At 43.5% G+C, this 27,880-nt stretch overlaps 1 protein-coding gene across 2 annotated transcripts; it reads left to right on the top strand.

Moving 5' to 3' along the window:
- Positions 1–1,604: 1,604 nt before the first annotated feature.
- NUP54 (nucleoporin 54) lies at positions 1,605–26,507 on the top strand. 2 transcript variants are annotated; one of them, XM_006270820.4, is made up of 12 exons: positions 1,605–1,755; positions 9,641–9,724; positions 9,869–10,009; positions 11,511–11,740; positions 12,870–13,057; positions 14,204–14,400; positions 17,436–17,490; positions 20,425–20,518; positions 21,669–21,776; positions 22,842–22,961; positions 25,128–25,238; positions 25,687–26,507. In XM_006270820.4, exons 1-12 carry the CDS (start codon positions 1,704–1,706, stop codon positions 25,813–25,815), a joined length of 1,509 nt encoding a protein of 502 aa, XP_006270882.1. In that variant the 5' UTR covers positions 1,605–1,703; the 3' UTR covers positions 25,816–26,507. The 2 variants fall into 2 exon arrangements, with proteins under 2 accessions (XP_006270882.1, XP_059578387.1); XM_059722404.1 differs by lacking the exon at positions 1,605–1,755 and adding an exon at positions 6,272–6,626.
- The last annotated feature ends 1,373 nt before the right edge of the window (positions 26,508–27,880 follow it).

Genomic DNA, 27,880 nt, shown 5'->3' with positions numbered 1-27,880 from the left:
TCCTTGAGAAGTCACTGCATGATTTCTTTGTATACTGTGTGCTAAGTATTGCAATACAGAATTCAATGTCTTCAACTTTTTCAGTCATTAATATGTAAAGAAACGCTATAAAGTGTCATTCTCTGTTGGATATATGCACATGACTCTCAGTGGGCTTGTCTACATGTGTATTAATGCGCCATAGTTACTGTGCATTAAGTTTAGTACCTGTAATAACCAAATGCATTTAATTGATTTGGAAAGAAAATTCAAAGCTGAATTTTTTTTAAAGGCTAACTTTAGGCAACCACATCTTGTCTGTATTTACAGGGGCATAGGTTGTAGGTGTTGGTCACTCTAAGGACATACGCAGACAAGATTATTTAGGTAAATATACTATCTTTTATTAGACCAACTCACATAGTTGGAAAAATTCTTCTTAGCAAGCTTTCCGGTTTAAAAATCCTTTGTCAGGCTGAGGAACCATCAGCAGTTGGTGTGTGCTCTTATGCACTTAAGTAGCCTCATTTTCACAAGGGATGCCACTGGCGTTAATGGGAGTATCAGATATTCAGTAGTATTGAAAGTCAAGATATCCATGTAAAAGCCTTGTATGAATTTAGGAACCACTTGAGGCTGTCAGAAATGTCCAGCACTTCTGCTGTGTGCTCTGTGTCTACTCTTATTTGGGAGTCAAGAGCAAAATCTCCCCCCTCCTTTGATAGGAGCAGACTTTGGCTGCTGCTCATTAAGGAAGGTGAAGTTGCTTCCATAAGAGTGGAATTCAAAGATGAGACACTGGCTACCACCAGCAGTTTGCAACTGCCAGTCATGGAGCAGTCACCCAGGAGGTCCTATGACTTAAAATATTTGTACATTTACTAAGAATTTATCAAACTTTCATTCCCTAGAGAGGAAAATTAAGAAAGTGCTGTATGGAGAGATGGACATTTTGACCTAGGGAGAAATGTCAGAAACTAGACTGTTTTCAAAGGTGTCCATAACTATGGGTGCCTAGAGGCATGGACCAAAGTCTCATGAGAAGTGCCATCCTGTGTCAGACTAATTAAGGAGTACTCTGGTCCAGTATCCTTGCTGGCCTTAAGGTTTAGTTTCTGGCGAAAAAGGGCCTGGGTTCAAATCCTGCCTAAACCCTGAGGTCTGTAATTATCGGGGCTTCCTGTAGCATAGCAGTTACCACAGTTGCTGAGCCAGTGGGAGGCTTGCTAGTTTGAAACCGGGCAGAGACAGCCCGTCTCCGCCTATGGCGGTAGTGGATGCTATACAGGGAGAGCACCGAACCGGGTATCTCCTGTACCCCCTATTCCGTAGCCTTCCTGGCATGCAGTCCGACCATAAATAGGAGGGAGGGAGTACCCCTGGAAAGCCGGGCCCCGGCGGCGGTGAGAAACCTCAGCCACTACCCGCGCAGCCTCCAGAACCACCGCTTCCGCGAGAGGAGTCCGCGCCACAAAACCACGTGGCTCTTCCCTGGCGCGGGACGGCCACCCCTACGCGCTGGCGCATGCTCCGAGCGGCGTTCCTGCCGCCCCGGCGCGTTGAGATGCCGTCACAATTCTGCGCCCGCTTCCGCCCGCTCTTTTGCCCGAGGCGCCGGGGACTGCTTCCGGGGCCGGCGCTCAGCCGGAAACGTTCCCCGACCGCAGCGTTTCCGGCCGCTCTCGGCGGCGACTGCCCTTCGGCCGCGCTGCTGCCTCCGCCTCATGGCCTTCAACTTCGGGGCGACCGGGGGTGCCGGCGCCACCAACCCTACGGGTGAGTGCGGGACCGCCGGGCCGGGCCGGGCCGGGCCGGGGGGCGTGAGGCGGCCGTTGCTCCGCTAGTGCCGCTGCCTGGCAACCGGACGCCCCGCTCCGCCCCCCGGCGGCCTTCCAGGTCGGGCCTCACTCGGGTCTTTTATAGCGGGGTCCTGCCTGAGGCACGCTGTAGCGCTGAGCGCGCGAGCCTTCCCTTCCCTTCCCCTCCCCTCCCGCCGGGGCGCAGGCGGCCCCTGCTGCGAGGGGAGGCGGGCAGGGAGGGCCTAGCAGCGCCGTTATTCCAAGCAGCTCTTTCCGATAGGAAATGTCACAGAACAGTATGTTTCCGGGGTAGCGGTTGTGGAGCCTGTTCCCACCTTACTGAAGGGGCCAGCAGTGATAGAGACCAGTGTCAGAATAAAAATATACCCAGGGCTTATCTTCACTGAAGCAGCAAAGATGCTTGAACACAGGGGTAGGCAGTTATTTAGGCCTGAGGGCCACTTAGAGTTTTGGTGAGCTGTCATGGGCAATAGCTTACCAAGCCCCCCTAACTGGCTCAGCTCTGTGCACAGCCAGGTAGATGCAATGGAGTCCTGGGATGGGCTGACAGGGCTGGGATCGCAGGGCCGTGACAGCAGGGACCTGGGGCGTGGGGCAGAGCCATGGTCCACTCCCCACGTGCCCCTGCGACAGGCACGGGTTTCGAGGGCAGGGATGTGTGTGGAGCGGATCGCAGCTCTGCCCCAGGCTCTGGCCCCATGCTGTCAACACCCCATGATCCTGGGTCTCCATGGAGACTGGCCAGGACCTGCGCAGGAAGAGCACATGGCCAGGTGGATGAGGGGGTAGGGCTGGGATCTTGGGGCACTGACAGGGTCAGGTCCTGGGGCAGATCCATTATCTGCACACCCTGCCTGTGGAACCAGGACCCATTGTAAGGACCTATAGATGGCAGGTTGCACTTCTGCCCTTGGCCCTGGCCCTGTGCTGTCACCACTTCAAGATCCTACCCTGTAATCCTAGCCTTATCTGCCCATCCCACTCCTGGACACTGCTGCCCACAGCCCCATCCCATCTGCCTGGCCATGCACCCTGCAGTGGCTGCAGGGCAGACAGGCTGGGGTGCCTGGGCAGCAGGGCCTGGTCTGGCCGTGGTGGCAGCTGGAAGGAACTGCCGGGGCTGCCAGGAAATGAGTCCGGTTGCTGCACTGTCTCAGGCCTGCTGCATGCCCAGGGGCTGCGGGACTGACTGCACATGCCTCTCCTGGGCTAAAACCCTGTTCCTGGGCTGGGCGGGGCTAAGGGTCCTGTCACAGGCCAGACAGAATCCCTTGGTGGGTAATATTTTGTCCACCCCTGCTTTATCAACATAATTATGAAAAGTTCAATCATGATTAGTTGAGGTGAGTCTATCCATAGTGTGTCCTGGCCTGTACTGACTGATTGGTCGCTTGCAACCAGCACTGTCAGGTCTTCATAGCCATCTCTGTGCTGGAGAATAATAGCTTTTACTAGTGAAGAAAAGTTCCAAGATAGTTGTGATATGTGGAAATCTAGCTGAGGTATATGAGGAGAGGTGGGGAAAGATATATTTAAGTTGGTAGTACTTGACCTTTTTCACCAGCAGGCCAGATGGGCAGTGCCTGATCGCTCTGCAGGCTGGATCTGGCAGTGGACCCAATCTAACACTTAGGGCAGGCACAGTAGGGCCCTATCCTACCCTACAGAGGTGGGCAGCCCAGCTCTGGTCCAGCTTTACATAGTGGGGAGCTTGACCTGGCCCTGGTCCATCTGTTTGGAACTAGGATTTTGGCAGCTGAGAGGTTTGGCAGTACTGCCATTGCTCCCTTGCTGCTAAATTTCCTGACCTCTGCAAAGCCTTGTGGGCTGGATTTCAAAGCTTTGTAGGCTGTATTTGGCTTGCCAACCAGAGGCTGAGCATCCCTTGTTTAAATCATTGGAAGGAGAAGTTCAGTTACCCTTGTTAAACAATGATAGTTGACTGGATGCCAAAGTCCTAGGCGGTTCCACGTGCTGGAAAAGGCCTAATTATTTTCAGCCCTTTCAGCCTGTAGAACATTCGGGTCACTCAAAGCTCAACTGCCTTGCCAACAGGAGAGGTTCTCTCACTGTCACTTGGATGGAATAAATTAATCCTATTTGAAATGGAGTACCTTCTTGTCCTCAAGATCTTCTAACTAACTAATCTGTCCAATTTTTCTAGCCTCTGCCAATGAAAAAAAAAGTTGCTTTATTTCTTAAGCATACCTTCTGCTCAAAACTAATGCTACCTTGCTCTCTTTCTGCTTCCCACTTGTCAGGATTTGGTGGGCTTGAAACAGCAAACTCCACTGCCAGTGGGTTTAATTTTGGGGGTTTCGGATTAACTGCTAGCCCTGCAGTGAATTTTAATATTGGGAATTTCGGTGTTTCCACTACCTCAGCGCCACCATTCAATTTTGGTAACAGTCTGGCAAGTGCAGGTAGATAATGCATATGCTTGTTTGTAATGAATGTGGATAGCAGGGTCCAAGAATTCTTTTCAGAACTCTGGTATATAAATATTTAAACTACATCATGACTTTCTGCATAAGACAAATTAGAGAGACCAAACAATGTAATAAATTGTAATAGAATTTACAAATGCGGTTTTGAAAATCTTTTCACTAACTTCTGGGTTCTCTGCGCAAGTCCAGTGAAACGGATGTTAAGAGAACGTTGTCAAAACCCCATATTTGCTAAAACAAAGTAAAACTTGGTGTCCTATGCATTGTCCAATGTAAAACTAAATAATGTTTACTTCACAAATGGCTAGATTTATTTAAAAACAATAATTCCATGTCGAGATATTAGTAACACTGAATAATTGCAGAGCTGTTCTGTAAAGTCACATTTCTTTACCTTAGATTCTTGGACTGCTGCCATCTTGTTTTTTCGTCTTTCTTATGTCTCTTCATTGGACTTCACTTGGTTATCATTAACACATCACACTTGAAACAGTTTCTGTGGAGAAACAAATTTTATACGATCAGCACTAAATTAATAGCCTTTGTTGCTAGCCTTTGTTTATTAATTACTGTTGAAACAATGCACAGAAGCAAGTTTGTTCTTGAAATTACACTCTAGCTTTTTTTTTTCCTGCATAATGCGTGTACTCTGGGGGTGTTTGGTGGCAACAGGAATCAGCAATCCCTTATAGATTTGTCAATTTGAAATAATCGGCTGTGTATTTACCTTAACTTGACTATTCCCTTCTGAAAACATCTAACTGGTATTTTTTAAACGTTCTCATTTATGAAGAATAAACCCTTGGGATATTGGGGTTTTTACAGCTGCTCGTATAGGAATTCTGTCCATTCCACAGTCTCATCACTGTTTGTATTACGGTACTTTTGTCAGTTTTATGCATTTGAACAATCATATTTAACTGGTTAAATGTAATTTAGTGTAAGTTAATAGAATCATGGAAAGTAAGGCCTGGAAGGGACCTCTAGAGGTTATCTACTCCAGTGATTCTCAACCTTTTCTGTACCAGGTCCAGGACCCATGTGTAAACATCAGTGGCCAATCCCAACCTGGTGCCCTTCACTCCCAATCTGCTGTCCCATGCCCCAAGGCCCCAGGCCTCCAGTGTGTGGGGCAGCAGGTGGGTATGTGAGGCATAGGGGCCCCAAGCAGCCCTTCGCAGGCTGGAATTCTGCCAGCCTGCAAGGGAAAAGCCACGGCTTCCCATGTTTTTCTCCCTTAAAGGAGAATCAATTTTTTTAAGTGTCTTGATCTATTTTTTAAGTTTGTTTGTGATCCTTGTATATATTCTTGTGTCCCCCTTTTGGGTCACAACCCAGAGGTTGAGAAACACTGATCTAGTCCAACCATGTGCTTGTGGTCAGATCATTCCTATCCAAATCATGCCATACAAGTCCTTATCTAATTTATTCCTAAAACCACTGTTGCACAGCTACAAGTCAAAATGTCCGAAAACACCATAAGCACCCTAACTTGCCATAGGTAAAGCTTGGGGACAAGGGCTGTCAGCATCTTGCTGCTCCAGGGGTTGGTAAAATGCACTTGAGATCTAACAGGGGGCATAGCCCTCTTCTGCAGAAGAAGGCAAACTCCCCCAGTGTCCATCCATACCAGTCTGACTTTGGGATAAAGTTCCTTTCTGATACTAAATGTGGCAATCGGTTCGACCCTAAGTAGAGGGTCATGACCCTGGAACCTCTGGGATTTTGTCCCAGTCAAAATCCCCAGCCTTGGCTGCAACCAATACCCAGTGCTTATGAAGAAAACAGGGTGGGGGAGGTGGAGACCCCCCCCGGCACCTGTAGCAAGAAGAGGAAAAAATTATTTCCTGGCCCCATGTAGCACTGAGCAATGCCCAAAAGCATGGGATAAACTAAATACCTTCCATTCTGCTGTGCAGCCTGGGGACAACAAACACAGCTCCACACATCATAACTGGAGAGCCAGAACTCCCTTTTCTATCATCCAATCTCCCTAAACTCATTCTGGGTCCGTTAATCTTCTTTTGTAACTAAATCAGTTGCAGACCTCTCTTTCATTCTCCTACTGCTGCGTGTAGTCCTCTCTAATATCCACCTGCTCTAACCTGCAGAGCTGTTTTTGTTATCTCTCAGTGATTTGTGTGAGAGATCAGGGTCACATGAGCTTCCAGCTGTTGCTCTTTACAGAACACTCCAGCCATTACTCTTCCTAGATCATCTCTAACCAGTGCTTACCCAAACTCCTCTTGAAAACTTCCGAAGACAGAGCTTCCACAGTTTTCCTAGACAGTCTGTTCCACTGCCTCACTGTTTTAATAGTGAACAAGTTTTTTCCTCATATCCAATCTAAATCTACTTCGCTGAAACTTCATGCTGTTTGGTATGTCCTGCTCTCTGTACCAAGGGAGAAAAGGTGTCTTCTCTCTTTATGGCAGTTGTTCAGGTATTTGGAAACAGACTGCCATTATGTCTCTTCTTAATTGTCTTTTCCACAAGCTCAGAGTGCCTATTACACCCTCTCCTCATATGGCTTGCTCTCCAAACCCTTTATCACTTTTGCTTTACACCTCCAGATCCTCTCTAACTTTTACATGTCCTTTTAAAAATGTCAAAATCAAAGCTAGACCTAGTACCCTAGATGAGTCCTCATCAGTGCTGGGTAAAGAGGCACCATCACCTGTGTTTTATTGATTTGCTTTTATGGTTGAATCTGGACTAATTCAAGCCAAACCTTTGATGCATATTCTAATTTTACTAATATTTTGTGACTTGTATGGTGATTTTAAAGAGAGAATTTAATTTAGTCAAATTACAACATTATTAGAATGGGAGCTTGCATATGTAACTGGAAACCTTTTTTTTTAATCCAGTTGCACAAAGCTGATCTTTTGGAAGAGCAAAACAAAAGCATAGTTGAAAACAACCCAGTATACATTTTTTATTTTTTATGCTTAGGGATGGCAAGTTGAATAAATTCATGACTAATGCATTGTTGTTTTGATTAAGATGTTAATATGTGTTTTTGTATTGACAAATTAGCACCAACTGTATCTCTTTGATGCTTTGTGTATACCGTACTGTTTGTTATTTCTCTATAAAACTTGCTTTTGCTAATTGACTATAATTCTGCTTTTCTAAATATACTTCTTAACTTTTCCTGTACTTCTGACCTGTATGTATATGTAGTATGTCATTTCAAGCTAGCTGTTTTATCATGCTGTTTTCAGTAGTTGCCTTACTTTGTGCCTTTATGATGGATATTCTGTCCAATGGGCTCTTCTGCATAGGGTTCCCTGAGATCCTGTTACTTTTCCTGCTCTGTGTGTGTATGGAAGGTGACTTTAATAATTTGGGCAGTGATGGCATTGGTGCCAATGTGGGGCATGACTGCTGAGGGATTTTGGTATATGAAAAGGGGGGGAGCATGCCTTAAATCACAAGACCTTTTCCTGTATTTTACCCTGGGCCAGTAGGTTTATCCCAGCAAATCTCAGATACCATGATGCGAAAATACCTGACAGCCTTCACGCAGTCTGGCCTCATATTTAAATTATGACATTCCTCCATTGTTTGGACATCTCAAGAGTGTCTTGCAGACCTTTCCTATTTGTCATCTTATATCCCCATGCTCAGTATAGTACTAAAAATGTTAAGCGTTCACTCTTATGCTCTTCATTCCTTTTCTCTTATACTTTCAGTTTAAATACTTATTTTACTTCATATACATTTACAACTGCTTTAGCTTTGTCCTACATAGATTAGCTGCCTTATTCTGTTGTTGGCAGCTCCAGTCCCTGCGGGAAAGCACCTATTTCTTCTGTGTAGCAGAAACCACAAATAGATGTCTATTTTGGTTTATCCTCCTTGCTTCCAATTGCTTTGACACATTTTTATATTGAGCCTGAACTCAAATAGCTGGAAACTAGAGAGGATTCTGCACCTTATGACTTGTCAACTTGCTGTGGACTACATACAGCTGGGATCTGTTGATTTAGATCTCTAGCCAAAAAAGTAAAACATCAGACTATACCTGCTAGATGTCATAAGCCAGTCAGTTTTGTAGCATGCAGGTGTTACCAGCCATTCAAGATAAAGCCCCAGAGTATTTCCAAAACAAGCATATATTTAAGTAACATATATTTAAGTAATGTAGCCTAGGGGGGGAAATCTCACAGACCTGGATCGCTCCCCTGACGGACAAGCCCAGCAAGAAAGGCTGGACTTCTTGCAAATACTTCAAAGATGGAAGTGGACTGTTCTACCACAAAAAAGAAGGTTATGTTGTAATTGGTTTATGATTACAAGAATGATGATTCCTTGTACATTTTTTCTTTGTATCTTGCACGTATTGTGTGCATGAAATCTTACTAATATTTCACTCACCAGATCTCTTGGATTAGTCTGATCCCAGTCAAGTCTCTTAAATTACCATTTTGCATTGGTTCTGCAGTTCTGGTTAGATAGTATGGTGATACATCTGCAGTTAAGGAGATTTGAACAGACTATCTTCAGTTTGAAAATATTTTAGACCCTGCTGCCAAATTAAACCTATCTTATACGTTTACATGTTAAGGGATGCGCTTGCATTACATCTAATACTCTTAGCAAAAACTGAGTATCTTCCTTCGTATCGTTATATTATTCAGATATATCCATTCTGCATTTACCATGCTACCACTGTGATTCATGCAGGAAGATCCTTGCATCCATGCACAGTCTCCTGGAAATGTGTGGAGTTCCACAGGGATCCATCCTCATAGATCTTCTTGCAGGATTGTGACCTAGGTTATCATCCACTTGCCAACTTGATGAACTCTTGTGTTGCCACAGGTCTGCCAAACCACGAGGAAAAAAAAAGAGAATTCAGTATAAAACAATATTTCTGTTTATGGTCCTGGTTATGCACAACCACTTTATGCAAATTATGCTGAATGCTTGGTCTTATCTGAGTGTTTATATTTGCTCTTAAATGAGAAAGTACAGAAATAGCATGCTGCTTTGTATTAAAAGCTCAACAAAAATTGCTTTGCTTTTTAAAAATTAGAGAATGAAAATAACTAATGTTAGTATTAGCTATAATATTTTTGAAATAGAAAAGGCACATCCTGAACTGATAAGCTTGTTTTTTCATGACCAAGAAAGTTGTTGTTAACTAAAGGAATATTTTCCATATCCTTAAATCATTCATTACAAGATAAATTTATTGTCCACATGTTCTTTCCTGCTTACTGTCAAAAAACTGATAACTGTGATCAGTGTGAAACACTTGCTTGTGATCTTCATATCTGTCTGTCAACATTTCTCTTCATAAAAATCCATCAGTGTGTGCAGCTTATCATGATTTCATACCTTGTGGCAAATCCTTCTGTTTTATTTGTATATCTCATACCCTAGGTGCATTTGGAGGGTTTGGGACAACAACCACCACAGCTGGACCAGCATTTAGCTTTTCTGCTCCTGCCAACACAGGTACCACTGGTAAGAATCCAGCAGTTTTAGTCACAGAAAATATGCATAGGTGACTTAGATTTAAATTAGCATTGGTATTGTAGAAGTTGTTTTATTTTGCAGTTCACCTGTCTTCTGTTTCTCTCCATAATTTTTCTTTACGTGTCCCATTAGGGCTTTTTGGTGCTACCCAGAACAAAGGGTTTGGATTTGGTACTGGTTTTGGCACAGCAACAGGAACTGGTACTGGTTTAGGTACTGGTTTAGGAACTGGATTAGGCTTTGGAGGATTCAGTACACAACAGCAGCAGACTAGTAAGTACAAAGACTTTATTTTTAATTATTATTTAATACTTAACTGCTTAATATTTGGCCACTGCCGGAGCATGTATGCAACCATGCTATTCTGTCAGCTCACTGCAACTCTACTTACCATTGTTATAGTGAGAAATGCACTCTGGGAAGGCACCCACTGCTGAGACTACAGTTGGCGGGAGTATCTACACATACCTTCTTCTGGTTTCCAGGTGACAGCAGAAACTGTTCTGCTTGACAGGAGTGGTGTAGCTGTTGGCAAAAAGAATAAAGGTTCTGCTGCCACAGAGGAGTTTTAGGTGTGAATGCACTAGGGATGTGAATGGTCAAACAATTAATTGTTTAACTGATAAGCCCCATGATAACCAGTTACAGCTTACCAGTTATCATTTAGCAGGGGATGGGGCACAGTCTGACAGGGAAGGGAAGCCACGTGGTGCCCCAGAAGGAACCAGAAGATGGCAGGGAAGGAGGAGGAGAGGGCGAGAGGGAGGGGGGATTAGAATCTCTAACTAGGCTCCATGGACCCCAGTGCAGCCGTTTGCAGCCTCCCTGCTGCTTGCCATGACAGTTCAGGCTCTGGGCAGGCCCCTGCTGCCGACCACAGAGCGTGGGCTGCTCAAGGCGGGCAGTGGGGATGCTCCAACTGGCTGTTCCCAGAATCCTCATAGATAGTAATGCTACATCCTTGAAAATGCCACACATAGTTCAGGTTCTTTCTTTGTTTTAGTATTGTTAGTGAGAATCTTGCCAGAATTGATATGAGGAAGGAAATATTGACAAATGTCTTTTGTAGAAAAGTCAAGATATGAACAGATTCAGATTTTGCTGACTGTTTTGTTGTGGTGTTTTACAATCACAAGTTACCTATCAGATTTTTGAAGCATCCAAGAATGTTGTGCAACTGGGTAGATGTAGACCCCCTCTTCATAAAAGGTGTTGCTTTCTATTATTGAATATCCATGCTAATGGCACTTGCTTTATTGTGCTTTCTGAGCTAATAAAAACTATCGGAGAGCTGTAAAATGCATACAGCTCCATGTGAATTGTGGCAGAAGTTTAGAGAGAGAAGAACTCTACTGCGCATTAGTTAAAATTTTCACATTCCAACAGAAAGAAAACACTGTAAAAGTGGTAAGCATCTTTGTTGTTCACTAAATTTATTCATATGCTTGTAGTAGTCAAAAACACCATAACAACCTCTTAACTATTGTTTTCTGAGATGTGACAAGTGATAAATTGAAGAGCCGGTTGGGTCTGAGTGTCATGAATTTGATGGCAGTTTGTCATCTTCCATATATAATGGAAGGTGAAAAATCATTTGAAAAAACTTGGGACTGCTTTATTTGCACCCAAAGATTGTGGTGTCCCCCAAAATAATAATAATTCAGATAACAGCAAAGACAATGTTGCTGTTAAAGCTTTGTGTGAGATGCATTAGCCAGTTAATCTTCCTTTATTTCTAAAGAACTTCTGTTTTTTTTCTCTGTGTCTGATACAGCATTAGGAGGTGGCTTGTTCAGTCAGCCTACTCAGGCACCTGCCCAGTCTAACCAGCTGATAAATACTGCCAGTGCTCTTTCAGCTCCTACGCTCTTGGGAGATGAGCGAGATGCGATTTTGGCAAAGTGGAACCAGCTACAGGCTTTTTGGGGGACAGGAAAAGGATACTTTAACAACAACATTGCTCCAGTGGACTTCACACAGGAAAATCCCTTTTGCAGATTTAAGGTATGACATTTCTGTTGCCTTTCTCAGTGTAAATGGGTTGAAAATAAGTAAGCTATTGGCTGTCATTAAGACTAAATTTGTAATGGGAATTAGTTTGTTACAAACTCACTGTTAGTAACTAACAACCCACAGACCAACATACATATCTGCACAGAACCAGCAATCGCCCTAAACACACCAAAAAAGCTGTGATATACAGCCAAGCCCTCAGATACCACCGCATTTGTACTGAAGAGAACACCCAGGATTGCCACCTTACCAATCTGAAAAAGGCTTTCATCCAACAAGGACACTCCTCCAGAGAGAGAGATCGCACGTTTGAGAGAGCCACCCGGATACCCCATGAAGAACTGCTACAGTACAGAAGTTTGGAGTTTTCCTATTTAGAAGCTGTTTAGAAGCCTACATTAAAATGCTGACACTTTATGCTGAGAGGGAAAACTGGCTCTGTTGTATATATTAGGGTTCCCAGTAACTAATTTCAAGGCTTACACCTTGTACAAGTACACAGTGTGCATACCTTATTTTCCAATATTTTGTCTTGATCTAGGGTAGGAAGGTAGGAGGTTCCTTATAACTGTAATTTCCAAGTAACCCTTCATTTTTCTTTTTTCAATGTTTATATTGGGTACTTGAAAATTACCAACTCAAAACTCATTTCTGCTGTCACATTTTAGTTTCACAATTGTATAATACTCTGTTGTTCAAGTCAACTTGGATCTAAAATGCAAAAAAAAAAAAAAAAAAAAAAGTTGGAACAAAATAGAATCTCCCTAATAGTAGAAATTTTTTGGAAGACTGAGAATAAACATTTCTACAAGTTACCTTTAAAAAAAAACCAAAAAAAACCAAACAAACCTCAAACCATTTATTGATAATTTTTGAGTGTGCTTTTAAAAAAATGGCAGTGTGCCTAGTGTTTTATAAAATTATTAATACCGTGTGTGTACTTTGGTTGTTCTTAGAATTAGTTTGAAACATGCCTGAAAGAATGTAATCTTTCAGGGTTCAGGTTCTATACCTTGATCTTCTGGCCTTGCCTTTTGTATAGTGGTCTATCCCTTTTCCACTAGAACTTTTAATAATATCCATGGTGTGTTTTTGTTTTGTTTTCTTTCTTGTACTACAGGCTGTGGGCTATTGTTGCATGACCAACACTAAGGATGAAGATGGGCTAGTGGTCTTGGTCTTCAATAGGAAAGAGACAGATATCCGAAGCCAACAGCAGCAGCTAGTGGAATCTCTGCACAAAATACTGGGAGGAAACCAGACCCTCAGTGTTAATGTAGAAGGTGTTAGAACAATGCCAGATGACCAGTATGTTAATATTTCTTTAACGTGCGAGTTTGGCTATTTCTTTCTTTGTTCTTCTCTGCTTATGTAAAACATTGCCTCTTTTAAAGTCAATCTGCTTCAGTGCCACAGCTTGCTCTGCTGAATCTTTTCAGTAGATTCTTAAAGGAATACTCAAATATGCGCTGAAAATTTTGTGTGTAATTTCTCTAAGCAGTGTCATTTGTATTCTTAGGCAGGACCTATTTTTTTTCCCCCACTATTTTGGATAACACATTAAATCTACTGTGTCTTCCTTGTCTGTGTCACCAAAATCAAAGTTCTGGGAATAAATTATTCCCCACCCCTGCTGTTCAGCACAGGAAAAAATTAGGACTGTGCTTATTGCTTACTGTGAATAGGATAAATATACTGAATATTTAAACAACAGGAAAGCTTTACCTGTCAGGTGATTAAGGTAGATCAGTATTTGGATGCACATTGACACATCTTTTATAGTACATCAACCAAGACTGTTTTGCTTGTTGTTGCCTAACAGACTAGTTCAGTGCATTTGGTGCCAGATTACTTCATGACAATACATATGTGTTTGTCTGTTTTGGTTTTTTCTGTTTTGTTTTTACAGCTCTGTCTTAAATATTTGTAACACGTTGTGACTGTTGTTATTACCTTCCCCACACATTCTGATTTCATCCTAACATACTGGATAACTCAACATATTGAAAAGACAAGTACTATAGTATCTGCATCTTTTCCCCAATGACAGAACTTGAGCTGGGTTGACATAGATCAAATAGATACCTGCAGGATGTCCTTTGCATTTTCCCCTGCTGCTGCTAGTTTTAATGTGCAGTGAAAAACATAGTGTGTAGATCCTCTTAAAAGCTATGTAGCTTCATTCATTTATAGTAAACCAGTATTTAAAGCTACATTGAATCTTTGTGATTCTGAGTGTTGTGTCCTAGTTATTGTAGTTGTCGGCAAGTAATCTATTCTGCTACGTATATTTTTTTTTTTTGTAATTGACTTGAAGGCACTAGAAATTAAATCGTAATTTTCTCCTCCTGCTTATGATGTTGTCCCAGGCCTGTAATTTAATTTATCTGATTTCAGTAAGCCATTAAACAGAGATATTGGTATCCTATGGCTTATTTACATTTTCCTGTTCAGGACTGAAGTCGTCATTTATGTTGTTGAGCGGTCACCCAATGGCACTTCCAGAAGAGTTCCAGCAACAACCTTGTATGCTCATTTTGAGCAAGCTAACATAAAGACGTCGCTACAGCAGCTGGGCGTCACCATGTCCATGGCAAGAACAGAACTTTCTCCTGCACAAATCAAACAGCTTTTACAGAATGCTCCTGCTGGTATGTACTGTGGCACTGAATTAATGGTGTACCTAACTAGCTTGCAAACTGCATGAAGCTATTAAAAGTGGGTATGTAACTGATGAGATCATAGTGTTGAAAGAATAGTCATCAATGGCTCAGTATTTAATTGGAAGAAGGCATCAAATGGGGTCTTCCAGGCATCTGTCATAAGTTTAGCCCTGGTTGGTATCTTATTAATGACTTGGAGGATGGACCTGAGTATACTTTTTAGCTTAAGTGTCACTTGTAGTTTTACTGGGTATATTGCACACTAGCATCTCTATTGCAAATGTTGCTAATGCTCTTACCAAAGTATAACTTTATAGCAGGGGTGGGCAAAATGCGTCCCGCAGGCCGGATGCGGCCTGCCAGGCCATTCTATCCGGCCCACGGGGCCCCTAAAAAATTTAGAAAATTAATATATATCTGCCCCTGGCTGCCTGTCATGCGGTCCTTGATGACTTGCTGAAACTCAGTAAGCAGCTCTCCGCCTGAAATAATTGCCTGCCTCTGCTTTACAGTGTCTGATGCAAAGTTTCTAAATATAGAATTCAACAGTAAGGGGTTACACACTACTGTAAGCCATACTGTTAACAATCTGTAATTCGGTTTTCTTGTTTTAAGCTACATATATTTTCTGAGCTTTGGGATAAATTTTAAGTTTTTGAAACTTCTTTACTGATTAACGTACCTCAGAAATTGCTTGCTATTCTTAACGCTCTGAAGTTATAAAGCAGTGGGGGGGCCAACCTTTTTGATAGGCATGCCATAAATTAAGCTCCATACCCTTTCTGAGTGCCAGTATGATCCCTGTCTCTTGCCCTATCTGCTGCTCTGCTCCCTCCCCTATTGTGCCACAGGTTGGCCACCCCTGTTATGAAGCATCTTATGTTACCAGAGGATGTTTTAATATTTATGAATTGACATAGCTTGCTTGATCCAAAGATGCATCTCAAACCGGTCCAGAGAGGTGATACTCCCCCTCTATGCAACTTTGGTCAGGCCACAGTTGGAGTACTGCGTCCAGTTCTGGGTGCCGCACTTCAGAAGGGATGTGGCCAGCCTGGAGAGGGTTCAGAGGAGGGCTACCCGCTTGGTGAGAGGGCAGCAGAACAGGCCTTATGAGGAGAGACTGAGGGACCTGAACCTGTTCAGCCTCAGTAAGAGGAGGCTGAGGAGGGACCTGGTGGCTGCTACAAGCTCATCAGGGGAGATCAACAGCAAATAGGTAAAACCCTTTTCTCCCCAGCACCACCTGGGGTGACAAGGAACAATGGTCATAAGCCGATAGAGAATAGGTTTAGGTTAGAGATCAGAAGGCAATATTGTACAGTTAGTGTGGCCACAATCTGGAACCAACTTCCAGGGAAGTGGTCCTCGCCCCTACCAAATTCAAGAGGAGGTTGGATGATCACCTGTCTGGGGTCTTGTGAACCCAGCATTCATTCCTGCCTGTGGCAGGGGGTCAGGGTAGATGATCTGTTCAGGTCCCTCCTGACCCTAGATACTATGATACTATGACTGTAAGTGACTTATGATTATTATCTCATTAGTGATCATTAGCTATGAATCTTGGTAAGTACACTTCAGTTTTTTCAGTGAAAATTTGGACTAGCTCGTTTACTAGTCATGCTTTCATATTATTGAAACATCAGACCCTGCATCTTTTTACAGTGATACTAGTCTTAAGTGTCTGCTAGCCAAATTTATCTGAAAATTATTTTCATGCTTTTGCCTCTGCCATCTCCAGTGCTTAAAAGGAGATTTTCATAGACAGCCACAAAGCAACCTTATTTGCTGAAACTTTAAGATACTTGTTTGTGGGTTAGGGTGGTGGGGTATTGTGGCTACTGCTTGTCATCATTCTTGATTTGTTTTATTTTTAAATTGTGCTCTCTCTCCTCTTCTACTTAACTTTTAAGTGGCCCCAATAAAGATTTAAGCCAGGGTCCATAACCTTTTTAGACTTGAGGAGCCCCTCAGAAAATACGAGCTCTTAGTTTCACAATTAAAAAAAAAAAATAAAAAATTTAACTACAGGAAAAAAAAATAGAGCAGTGTTTCTGTTGCAAAGAATTCAAACCATAACTGTGGATTTCTATTTATTTTGTTAATCATGCTTTCAGACCTAATAATGTTATCTTTGTGTAGCACTCCAAGGTGCCATTGGAAGGATCTCCAAGGTCCCTAGGTGCCATGGTGCCTTAGGCATTTGTCAGTGAGTCTCAACTATCTTAAATGGCCCTAACTGGAACAGTTAAGGTGCTGCTGCTATAGCAAAAAACCCCAAAACAAACCAGAATGTTAGGGCGGCTATGATCTGGAACCAACTTCCAAGAGAAGTGGTGCTGGCTCCTACCCTGGTCTTTAAGAGGAGGCTGGATGAACACCTTGCTGGGGTCGTTTGACCCCAGTACTCTTTCCTGCCATGGCAGGGGGTCAGGTTCCTTCAGACCCTACCAACTATGAAATGATGAAAATAAAGCATACTCTTACCTTACTTTTAGGCTTCATTTTCTCAGAAGGAATACATGTAGTGTGTGCACGTGAACACACACTCTGGGCTAGATAATATTAAGTGCTAATGATGATAGATAGCAATTGTGCTGTATGACTTCAGGCCAGTTCCTTTGTTTTCCTGTTGTTGAAAGTGACACTTACTTCCCTGGGTTGTTTAAATGATTTAGCTCAGGAAATTCTTGCTTGCATCACTTTTTATATTGTTTTGGGCAAGATTTCATTAGAATCCTTAGCGTTAAGACATACTCCCAAAGAATCTGTTAATTACTATTTTCTCTTTTCTGCTTGATTTGAGTAAGATGCTTAAAACTGTTAATCTGGCCTCAGTATTCCCACAAGATTTGGGACCACGATTTTATAACCAATTTAATCTTCAATTTATTATCAGTTTACCATAGCAAATAGGCTTGCTTCTGCTATGTTTTGTTGTTTTTTTTTTTTTAACGCTGTGGATGATAACCATGTGGAGATTTGTCCTTACTGAAAAAAAAAATAAAATCTTTTTTTTGTAGGCGTTGATCCTATTATCTGGGAACAAGCCAAAGTGGATAATCCTGATCCTGAAAAGTAAGTCTGGTGGTATATTTTTATTTATTTATTTATTTATTTATTTATTTATTTATTGTGGCTGTGCTGTTACTTTTTTAGCATTACAGTAAAGACTCAAGAAGAGAGCGTGGGGCATTTGAATAGTTTCTAAAGTATCTTATAGGCAACTTTAGGAGACAGCATAGGAGAGGGGGGTATCACTCATCCATCCCTGCAGGCCAGATGAGCATACCTGAACCAGTCTGTGGGCCAAACCAGGACGGAACAGCTGCAGAGTACCCATCGAATTGGGTCCTGCATGGACCAGCCCCAGGGCCTGGAAATGTCATATGCTGTCTGCACCATGCAAACTGGACCCAGTGCTGCAGGCAGCATGTGGGCATTGATCCAGGGCACTGCATACAGCCTGCTTCCCTGATCCCCTGCACTACGTGCAGTGCTGAGTCCAGCCCATGCATCACTGACAGTGCACACCCTCTGCTGACCCCAGAGTCAAGTGCACGTTCAGTGACCCCTGGGTCTGGCTGATTCAGTACAGGGTGTGCACAGCTGGATTGGCCATGCATATGGCATGGGGAACACACTCTGTGTGATGCCCTGGTGACTGGCCCTGTGCACTCATTTTGGGTCCAGCAGAGCACTGCATGGAGCATGTCCCATTGTCAACTCCTCATACCATATGCAGCTTGTGGGCAGCCCGGTCCTGTGCACTGCATACTGAACCAGCCAGCCCCTGGATTCGCTGTACACACACCAGCCTCTGGGCCTGGCTTGGGGCATGTGTAGCCCATAACACCACAGACTGGACCCAGCACTGCACACTGCACAGGGGTCCAGGGCACAGGCTGCCTGGGACGCCCTGGACCCAACCTGCTGTGCTGCCTGCAGCACACGTGGTATTGGGTCCAGCCTGCATGCTACATGCAGTGTTTGGAGCTGAGGCTGGTCCAGTGATCCACAGGCTGGATTACAAAGCTGCACAGCCCAGATCCAGCCTACAGGCTGTTTGTCACCACTGGCATAGGAGGTACATTTGTGTAGTGTGGAGATCATAATTCTAAGCTAGGTAAGCAAGGAGATGATGGACAAAGTTGAAATCAAGACCGCCTTCAAAAAAATGACAAGTAGGGAAAAATCTTCTAGGATCCAGGAGAAGCTAATTCAACCTCCTTGGTAACTGGTTCGATTTTTCTCTTCTGCCCTGTAATCAGCTCAGTTGGAGTAATGAATAGAGATGGTGTCGAGTCAGCACATAGTACACATGCACAGTCTAGGCAGTACTCTTGAAGTTAATAGACACTTGTATTGTTGAGGTAACAGAAGATTGTGATATTAGAGTCAGAAGTCTTATTTGGATTTTTACTTGCAGGCAGTAAATGGTTGCAAAACTCTAGCTTTAGAGCAGGGGTAATCCACAGACCAGATCTATTGTGTGCAGCCATTTTCATATGACCCTTGGGGCTCCTAGAAGAGTCAAAACTTTGGGGATGGGGCCCACTCCTGAATTCCCAGTCACAGAACCCTGTTCAGGGTGCATGTTGGTGGTGGAGGGGGAAGGGGAAAGACAAATGTGGGATGGTTATATTAATTCCTGCACCACTGCTGCTCATGTTGCCACTGCTGCCAGATCTACATCCAGCCTGCAAGGACCCCCATGGTCTGGACCTGGCCTGGGGTCCTGGTTAAGCTTGACACCCTTGTTCTAGAGTGTACTAGAGTTGTGGTGGCATACAGTAACTGAACTTCATCTATGACTTCATTAATAACTTTGATTTTGGGGTCAGCAGTGCCTTCTTAATAGTTGGTATAAAACAAGGGTGGGCAATTATTTGGGCCCGAGAGCCGTTTAAGGAGTTTTGGCGAGCTGTTGCAGGCTTGGCCAGCATTCTCCCTCCCAATCCCCACAACAGCTCACCAAAACTCCCCAAGTGACTGTGCTCCATGTGCAGCTGGGCAGATGGAATGGGGTTGTGGATGGGCAAGGGAGCAGCATCCAGGAGTGGGACAGGCATGTGGGGCCAGGGCTAGGATCGTGGGGCCTGGGTCCAGGCCCGGGGTAGAGCTATGATCTGCTTTGTACACCCCTGTGACATGCACCAGTTCCAAGGTAGGGGCATGCAGGGAGCCGATTGCGGCTTTACAGGATTGTGGGTCCTGGCCCCACGCTGTCACCACCCTGTGATCCTGGGGTTTCCATGGAGATCAGCTGGGACCTGTGCAGGAAAGGCACCCAGTCAGGCAGATGTGGTGGAACTGTGGGTGGGTGGAGCCAGGGCTGGGATCTTGGGATGGTGATGGTGTGGAACCAGGGCCTGGGGCAGAGCCATGATCCACTCCCTGTACGCCCCTACCCATGGACCTGATGCCTGTTGAAGGGACATGCAGGCAGTGGATCATGGCTCTGGCCCTGCACTGTCACCACCCCACAGTTCTGGCCCTGCCTACCTACCTGTCCTGCTCCTGGACACCAGTTTATGCCTGCCTGCAGCCCAGTCCAATCCACCTGGTCACATGCCCTGCCCACATGGGTCCCACCTCTGGTGGTGTGTGAGAGGCAGACGGTCCAGATTGCCTAGGCAGTGGGGATGGATCTAGTGTTGGTGGTGGCAGCTGGAAGGAGTTGCCGCTGCCGGGACTGCCAGGAAATGAGTTGGGTCACCATGCTGCCCCAGCCCTGCTGCACACTCAAGGGTGGCAGGACCAGCTGTCTGCACCTGGGCTGGGCTGAGGGACTAGCTGTGGGCTGGACAAAATCTCTTGGGCTGGATCTGACCTGTGAGCCATATTTTGCCCATCCCTGGTATAAAAGGTGAATAATTCTGAATGTGACATTGCTAATTAAGTGACTCTCTTTGTAACCACATAAGATCAACTGTAATTCAAGAGTGATTTGTTTATATTGAATGTTCCTATAAATCTTCTGAGTTACAACAGGGTTTTTTATTCTTGCAGACTTATTCCTGTGCCAATGGTGGGTTTCAGAGAACTGCTGAGAAGATTGAAGGTCCAAGATCAAATGACTAAACAGCATCAAACCAGATTAGATGCAAGTGGTATTTTTTTGTGCTTAGTCCTAAACATTTGCTTTTATTTATTTATTTATTAGATGTAGCACTAGAAACATCTGAGTTCTTAGGCTACCAATTGTAAGAAAGGAACACTGGAAGCATGGATGTGTCTCAGTAATTCCAAATGCTTCACACTTTAGAATGTAGAGAAGCATATGAGTTTGATTTATGCAATCATGCTTTTTTGCTTTTAGAAATAGTGATTAGGGTATGTAATTGAAGTTGCTGCTGCTTTATTTCACTAATAACTATCAAGAGACAGCATAACTTTTTCTTTTTCTCACTGTAGACCAGAAGTACACAAGCCTGTCCTTACAGAAGCTGTTAGGACTTTCCTAATCAGAGGCATACTCTACTTATATGTTAGACATGAAAGCCTATGAGATGGTCCCTGTGCTTTCATTTAATGTTCAGGCATATACTATTGTTTGTTATTTTTTATATGAATATTTCTTTTTTCCCAGAGTTTACTTTTGATAAAAAGAGAGGGAAAACAAAATTATCAGTTATCTGGTAAAGTTTAATGTCTTTGTTCAAGCACAGATTTTCAAAGGAGGCTAAAAGAATTGGTTATCTCTAGACTTCCATGGAGTCTGGTGCCTGATTTCCCTATGTCCCTTTTTTAAATCCTGGCCTGACTAGCCGGTACTCTCTTTATTTCAGGACTATTAAGAGATCCTAATATACCATGGTGATGATCATGGTAATAAGTTTGGTGTAAGCACCTTAGGTGAGACTTTAGTGAGGGAGAAAATAGAAGAATGCAGGAAAGGCACTAAAGGAACCAGAAAGAATGGGGCTCCTCAGCTGCACTCGTATCCTTTCCACATAAAAGAGATTTGTAACTTTTAATCATTAAAAAAATGCACGCAGGACAAACTGACAGTAGTTCAAGGCAAAGCCTGGGATTTGGCTTCAGTAGACTTACTGTGAAAGGAACTGTGGTAGCATTATTACACGGATTGTCATGGCTTTTGTAGGTGTTTTTTAAATATTGCTCTGCATCTTTTGGACTAACAGTTGCTTTGAATCTCTAATGGCATGAAACACACGAGTTCTGCTCATTTACTTCCCTTGCAAGTAAGAAAGTCTTGTGGCCTCCAGCTGGAAGAGTGTTTTTCTTTTTAGATAATATCAGAAGATATTAGTGAGCTACAGAAAAATCAGACCACAACTATGGCAAAAATAGCACAGTACAAGAGGAAACTAATGGATCTTTCTCACAGGACTTTACAGGTAACACTTAGATGATCTGATATGTGGTCCATAGACATGGAAAAAATAGAGTGGATCTGTTTATTTTTAATTTACTTCATTTTACTATGTTTTTAAAATAATTCAGCATGAGTAGATAGACTAGCTTGCAGAGACCTGTTGGGAAACGCGACTGTTCCAGTGGGAAAATAATCCCATGGTTTTGAGTCATTTAACGATTGAGTTAAGAAAGGAATTACAGGTGCTGTATCCACTCCTGACTCCTTCCACTTGTGGCAACTTCTTATAATTATATTTCCCTAAACAATGTAATTAATACATTTGACTGCACTATGTGCTTCCTAAAAAACTGAAATTATAGCAAAAGTGTTTTTCCTGCTTCTGATTACTATGATTAAGAAGTGTGTTGACTGGTATATGGGATTATTATTCTGTTATGCTTGTGTTAATTAGCTGTTTGGAATTCATGTCTGTTATGTCAAAAAGCTTGATCTCAGATGAAGATAGTTCACTTTATATGTGCTGCATTTTATTCAGTATCTCAGCAGCTTGCTTTGAGACTTCTGTATGGGCACTCTGCAAACTTGGGTAAAATATGGTCTAAATGGCTCTAAATAGCTTGCAATTTAAAATGAACACAAAGCAAGAGACGGGATCACCATCAAGGAAGGAAGTTGGAGCAATTTATTGAGGAATAGAAGGAGGAAGTTTTGAAAGAATCAAGAGATGTCTGGATGCAAAAAGGGCAAAGTTCTATATTTCAGGGGCAGCAGGAATGAGGGCAAAATGAATTGGGGGTGAAAGGTTTTGAATGAGATACAGTGGTGGGAAATAGAAGAACGTAGGGATTTTAGATACAGAAAAATAGTTTTATAAGTCCAAGACATAGGTTAGTGTTAGGTTCCAGAAAAAAGTGTAGATAGAATATTGTCCTCTGCATTTGCTGTGTCTTATGCTTTAAAGCTTTTTTATAGTGTCCAAGATGCAGCAGCCCTCGTGGTTAAGGCCTTTGAGTTTGTGCACATAGCAGGAATTTTAGGTAAGATAATCATTCCAAACCTCTAACTTTAGTGGTTCCTTTTGTAGGTGTTAATTAAGCAAGAGATACAGAGGAAAAGTGGCTATGCCATTCAGGCTGATGAGGAACAGCTTCGTGTACAGTTAGACACAATTCAATGTGAACTCAATGCACCTACTCAGTTCAAGGTGAGCATTTTCCATAATAAAGGACCATTTTGTTCTTTATTGTAGTAGAACAGTAAAAGAGCGTCCCCCAAACTCTGTTAGCTTCTCTGTAGAGCACAGGTGGGAAAAATAGAGCCCGTAAACCAGATTATTTTATACAGCCCAGCCCACCAGATTATTTTACATGGCCTGTGACTGCTTCTCTGAAGGAGAATTGCATCTGGCCCACGGCTGCCCAGGCTTTCAATGCCTCTCGCCTTTCCCCTTTTCCCCATGCCAGCCAGGTGCAGCAGCAGGCCCCCTTCCCACCCCCAGCTGCCAGTGTACGCTCCAAGGCAGGGGGTGCTGAGCTCCTGGCCAGGCTTTTACCTGGCAAGGCTGTCAGCGCACCACTCTGATCCTGTGCCCAGTGAGTCGAAGCTCAGGTAAGGTTCTCCCGGCTGGAAGAGGAAGGGGGTCATGGGGAAGAGGTCCAGGAGCAACAGATTATCCGAGCTCTGCTGGGTCAAGGCTTAGTAGGGGCATAGGCACCTGTGCCATGCTGTGTTCCCACCGCTGTGGGCTGTGCCCTGTAGGTGCAGCTGGAACAGCGGATGTGGCTCCTGCCTGACTGAGTCGCTGGCACACAGCTGGTTGGGCAGGAGCCATACCAGCTGCACCCACAGTGTGGGAAGACAGTGCAGCACTGGCCCAGCCATATGCTGGGGACTTGGGGTGCAGGAGGGGGTACAGGAAGTTTTCTCCTTGAACCTTTGTTCTCTCTGTCTGGGGTTGGCCTGGAGGGCCACTTGGGGAGTTTTGGTGAGCTGTGGTGCAGGGTGCTGACCCAGCCTGTGACAGCTCACCCAGACTTAGTCCCTAAAAGGCATAGGCGACAGAAGACCAGGGCTAACAGAGCTTAGACTCTCCTCCTCCTCCTCCTTCTCTTCTCTTCCCCCCCCCCCCCCCCAAAAAAAAACAAAAAACAAAAAAAACATGGGGCAGTGGTGGCAGCACAGAGCACCATAGGGCAGGCTGGGTGCAGGCTCTGGGCAGCTGTAGCAGGTGGGGGAGGGATGTGCACAGGCATAGATGGGCAGCTGGAGCCTGCAGGCGGCCAGGAACTCAGCCTGGCCCTGTCGTGTGTGGACAAGTGCCCACCAGGTAAGTATGTAGTCGGGAAGGGGAGTGGGAGGGCAGATTGAGGCCCCTGCAGTGAGGGAGGGAGTGGGGTAGGGGCTGGGGTGAATGGGGACCCAGGACAGGTTGTGGTAGGGTTGGAGCCTGGGCAGCTTGTCCAGCGGTGCAGGGGGCTCCTACCACTGTGTGCACCCCTGAGGCAGGAGAGGGGGGCATGTGCCCCCTGAATCTGTGCACAGGTAGGAGGGCTGCTGCTGTGGGCTGCAGCTCTGTGCCCTGCTGCTGGTGCCCTGGCAACTGCATGACACCATGCGTCTCCCATCAATGGGTGGGCGGGGGCCTTGGCGCAGCCAGCGTGCAGGAGGCATGCGGCTTTGTATGGCTGCTGGGGACTGGCAGCAGGCAGCCCACCTCTGTGAAGCGCCATGCACAGATTTGGGGGGCATATGCCACCCCCCCATACCTGCCCCAGAAGTGTACACAGTGGTGGGTGCCTGCCATGCCTGTGGATGAGCTGCCCGGGCTCTGACTCCCACAACCTGCCCCAGGACCCTGTTTACCCAATCCCCTGCTGCACTCCCTCCCTTACCATGGGGACCTCAATCTGCCTGCCCCACGCCCCTTCCCTCCCTGCCCCCTATACACTTACCTGCTGGGTGGTGTGCGTCTGTGTAGAAGTATCTTTTAAGTTTTACTCAGCCCAAATAAGATTTTCTCCTTCTGCCTATGCTCTGGCCCAAATCATTGCCCACCCCTGCTGTAGAAAGAGCTCATGCTTTCTCAGGAAATGATCAGTGAGATCTGTTGTGTTGATTTCTATTTCCTATCTTAGTCCTTATAAAGATAGTATTGAAGTAGTTTTTATAAACAACTGTAGATAATCCTTATTAGTTTTTGCTCTAAATTGCATTCCCCTTGCTTTCTTTGAATGGTGAAGCTGAGCCAAAAACTGCTGCTGCTTTTTTTTTTTTCTTTTTTCTTTAAGGATTTTATATTTAAAGGACCATTGATGGCAAAAAGAAACTATATTTTTCTCTCTCAATACCTTTGTCTTGTATCTATTCATAGGGTCGGTTAAATGAATTAATGTCCCAGATCAGGATGCAAAATCATTTTGGAGCTGTGAGGGCTGAAGAGAAATACTACATAGATGCAGACCTCTTAAGGGAAATCAAGCAAGTAAGTAATTGTCATGGAGAGTTGCAGGCAAAATCATAGAATACTTTGAGAGCTGGAGGGTACTAGCTCTCTGAGGTGAGCTTATAAGTAACAGTATAGAAAAAGCAGCGTGTTGAAACTTTAAGGGTACTAAACCTGGTTCAAATGGGCTTGTTCATTTGTTGCTGTTGCTGGCTTTCCTTTGAATAAGTTCAGGGTACAATGAATAGTAATCAGGATTGCGAAGTAATTATCCTGTGGTGCCAATGTAAAATTGCTACGGCAAATTGAAATGTTCTGTGATTTTTGTTAAATGCTAATCCAGATGTCTTAAAGTAATGTACTTCAAACAGTAGGTTTATGTTACAGTAACTTTTTATCCTATTTGGAAAGTCTCTAAAATAAACTTAAGGAACATTTTTTTTTCTTCATGTTTGTTTCTTCTTTCCTTTTTTTAAACTATTTTTAGCATTTAAAGCAGCAACAAGAAGGCCTGAGTCACTTGATCAGCATTATAAAAGATGATTTGGAGGATATAAAACTAATAGAACATGGACTGAATGAGAGTATCCCAATCAGAGGAAGTGTCTTCAGTTGATGTGTCACTACCTGTTAAGGGTGCATGATGTGTTACTTTTGTTTCAGGGTTCCCTTCTAAGGCTGAAACTGACCAGGTAAAATAAAACATCTTAAAGCAAGTTCTCAGAGATCTAGTATTGATTGTATTCTTTAAAGCGAGTAAAGCCTCTTCTAAGCTTTTCAAACATGATAACCTTTGGAAGGTTTACATTTTTTATAAAGCTATCTATGTTTTAATAAAAGGAAAACTGAATCTGTTCAGATACTATTTTGCTATAAAAGTATGTACTATTGTACATTTTTACAACAGCATTGGCCTTAAATGCAGTGCTAAAAGATTATATCTCCTTTCAATTTTTTGTTTCTGTTGCAAGTTAAAAACATGAAAGGATTCAATTTTGCGCGCACTAGTGCTAAAATTATGACTACAAACTACTTTAAAACAACTAAGCTGTTGCAAACTTGTACTTAATAGTGTAAGCAACTCAATTTGTCTGTCTGTGGGGCAAGCCGTGGATCAGTTAGTGTCACTGGTATGTCTCTCTGCACTGCAGGGAGTCAAAGGCTATATTTTTATATAATTTTACATAGTCAAAATTTGCAAAATCCCCTTGCTTCTAAGAAATAAAAAAATGTCCAACTGTTGTCCTTATTTTTTCTTTTGGCTTTTTAATTTCTTAAAAATGTAAATAAAGTTTTGCTTTTTCATAATTTGCATACAGCATTGTTCATTCTTTGGCAAGGTATCGAGCTTGTGTATCCAAACAATATAAAATTAGTTTTTGAATGATACTGGTTGGCCTGTAAATCACTGTCTCAAGTGTTTTACTATCAAGATATTGGGTTCTAGGGGGAACTAGTTTCCCCCACTACTCCTGCTTTGCAGACCTGGCCCTATCCAAATGGCTTTAGTGTATGGGATACAAAGGATTAGTATTTAGCTGAACTGAAACATGATTTTAAGCAGTGTGTGACTGCACATCCATAGGACTATTCAGTTTAACAGCTATCTCTGATGTACTTCTGGGGTACAGTAAATCTTCTGGGCATTTACCTAAAGTGAAATTTAGATAAAATAAACATCTATCTATGCTGTAGTTGTTTTCAGGGCTTGAGTTATGTAGTGTAGTAAGTTTACATATCCTCATCTTCTGCATATGGCATTCAATCCCATTATGCATCAGTAATGTGTGACTGACTTGGTGAAAGCCAAACTAGCTTGGTTGTTCCCCCCCAAATTCAGAACTGCAGTCTGAAAAGCCCATTGATGTACTACAAAATGTGGGTTTTAAGAGTAGCTGAATGTAGCCTTCCCGTTTACTCTGAGCGCATCCAATAAATGTTGAACAGTGCTGCCTTGAGTGAAGAGGATAATGGAAAACCTGGGTTGCTCAACCAATCCTAATTCAGGTTTGCTTCTTAAGTAGGGTGTTAGTTCAGCTTCATGAAGGAACTGGGCCCTATTTCCTCTACTCATAGCATGATGCAAGTTAAGTACTGTTAGCCAGATGCACTGTTATTCCTCACTCTCCTCTTAATCACTTACATATTGCAGATAGAGTTAGAGGAAGGCTGTATGAAAATCACCATGGTTTTGTGAAAAATACATTGTCAGACTTGATAGCTTTTTGAAATGACATGGTTTGATTGATAAAGGTAAGTGATGAAATAAACTGTTAAAACCTCTGCAAGGCCTTTGAGATACCTCTGTGGGCTGGATCTGGCCCGCAAACTGTAGGTTGAGTGCCACTGAGCTAAGTCATTGATGGTAAAATTTGAAGATCCAACAAAAGTTGGTAGCATAATTAATGATGGGAATATATTAAAGACTGGTGTGAATAGCTTGTTAAAACAGGTTCTTTTGATTTATGTTTGGCTACAGGCATGCTGTAACAAGATGAAGAGCTCATAGTAGGTCAGTGTTTTCCAACCAGTGTGCTGCGGCACAAAAGTGTGCCATAAAAAATAAACAGGTGTGCCACAGAATTATGCCATGGCAATGAGCTACAATAGGTATGAGGATGGGGGGGAATGCCTTAACAAATGTGCAGCAGAAAATTTTTATTAATGGAAGTGTTCCTTGG

This window comes from Alligator mississippiensis, chromosome 2 (genome assembly GCF_030867095.1).
Source record: "Alligator mississippiensis isolate rAllMis1 chromosome 2, rAllMis1, whole genome shotgun sequence".
Taxonomy (NCBI): domain Eukaryota; kingdom Metazoa; phylum Chordata; order Crocodylia; family Alligatoridae; genus Alligator; species Alligator mississippiensis.
Note: the sequence above shows the minus strand (reverse complement) of the source record. Positions and strands in the feature narration are given on the sequence as shown.

Coding starts and splice junctions, on each gene's coding strand:
- NUP54 (XM_006270820.4), top strand. CDS start 1,704: ATGGCCTTCAACTTCGGGGCGACCGGGGGTGCCGGCGCCACCAACCCT. Junction 1,756..9,640: donor CGGCGCCACCAACCCTACGG/GTGAGTGCGGGA, acceptor CTCATACCCTAG/GTGCATTTGGAGGGTTTGGG. Junction 13,058..14,203: donor AGAACAATGCCAGATGACCA/GTATGTTAATAT, acceptor TTTCCTGTTCAG/GACTGAAGTCGTCATTTATG.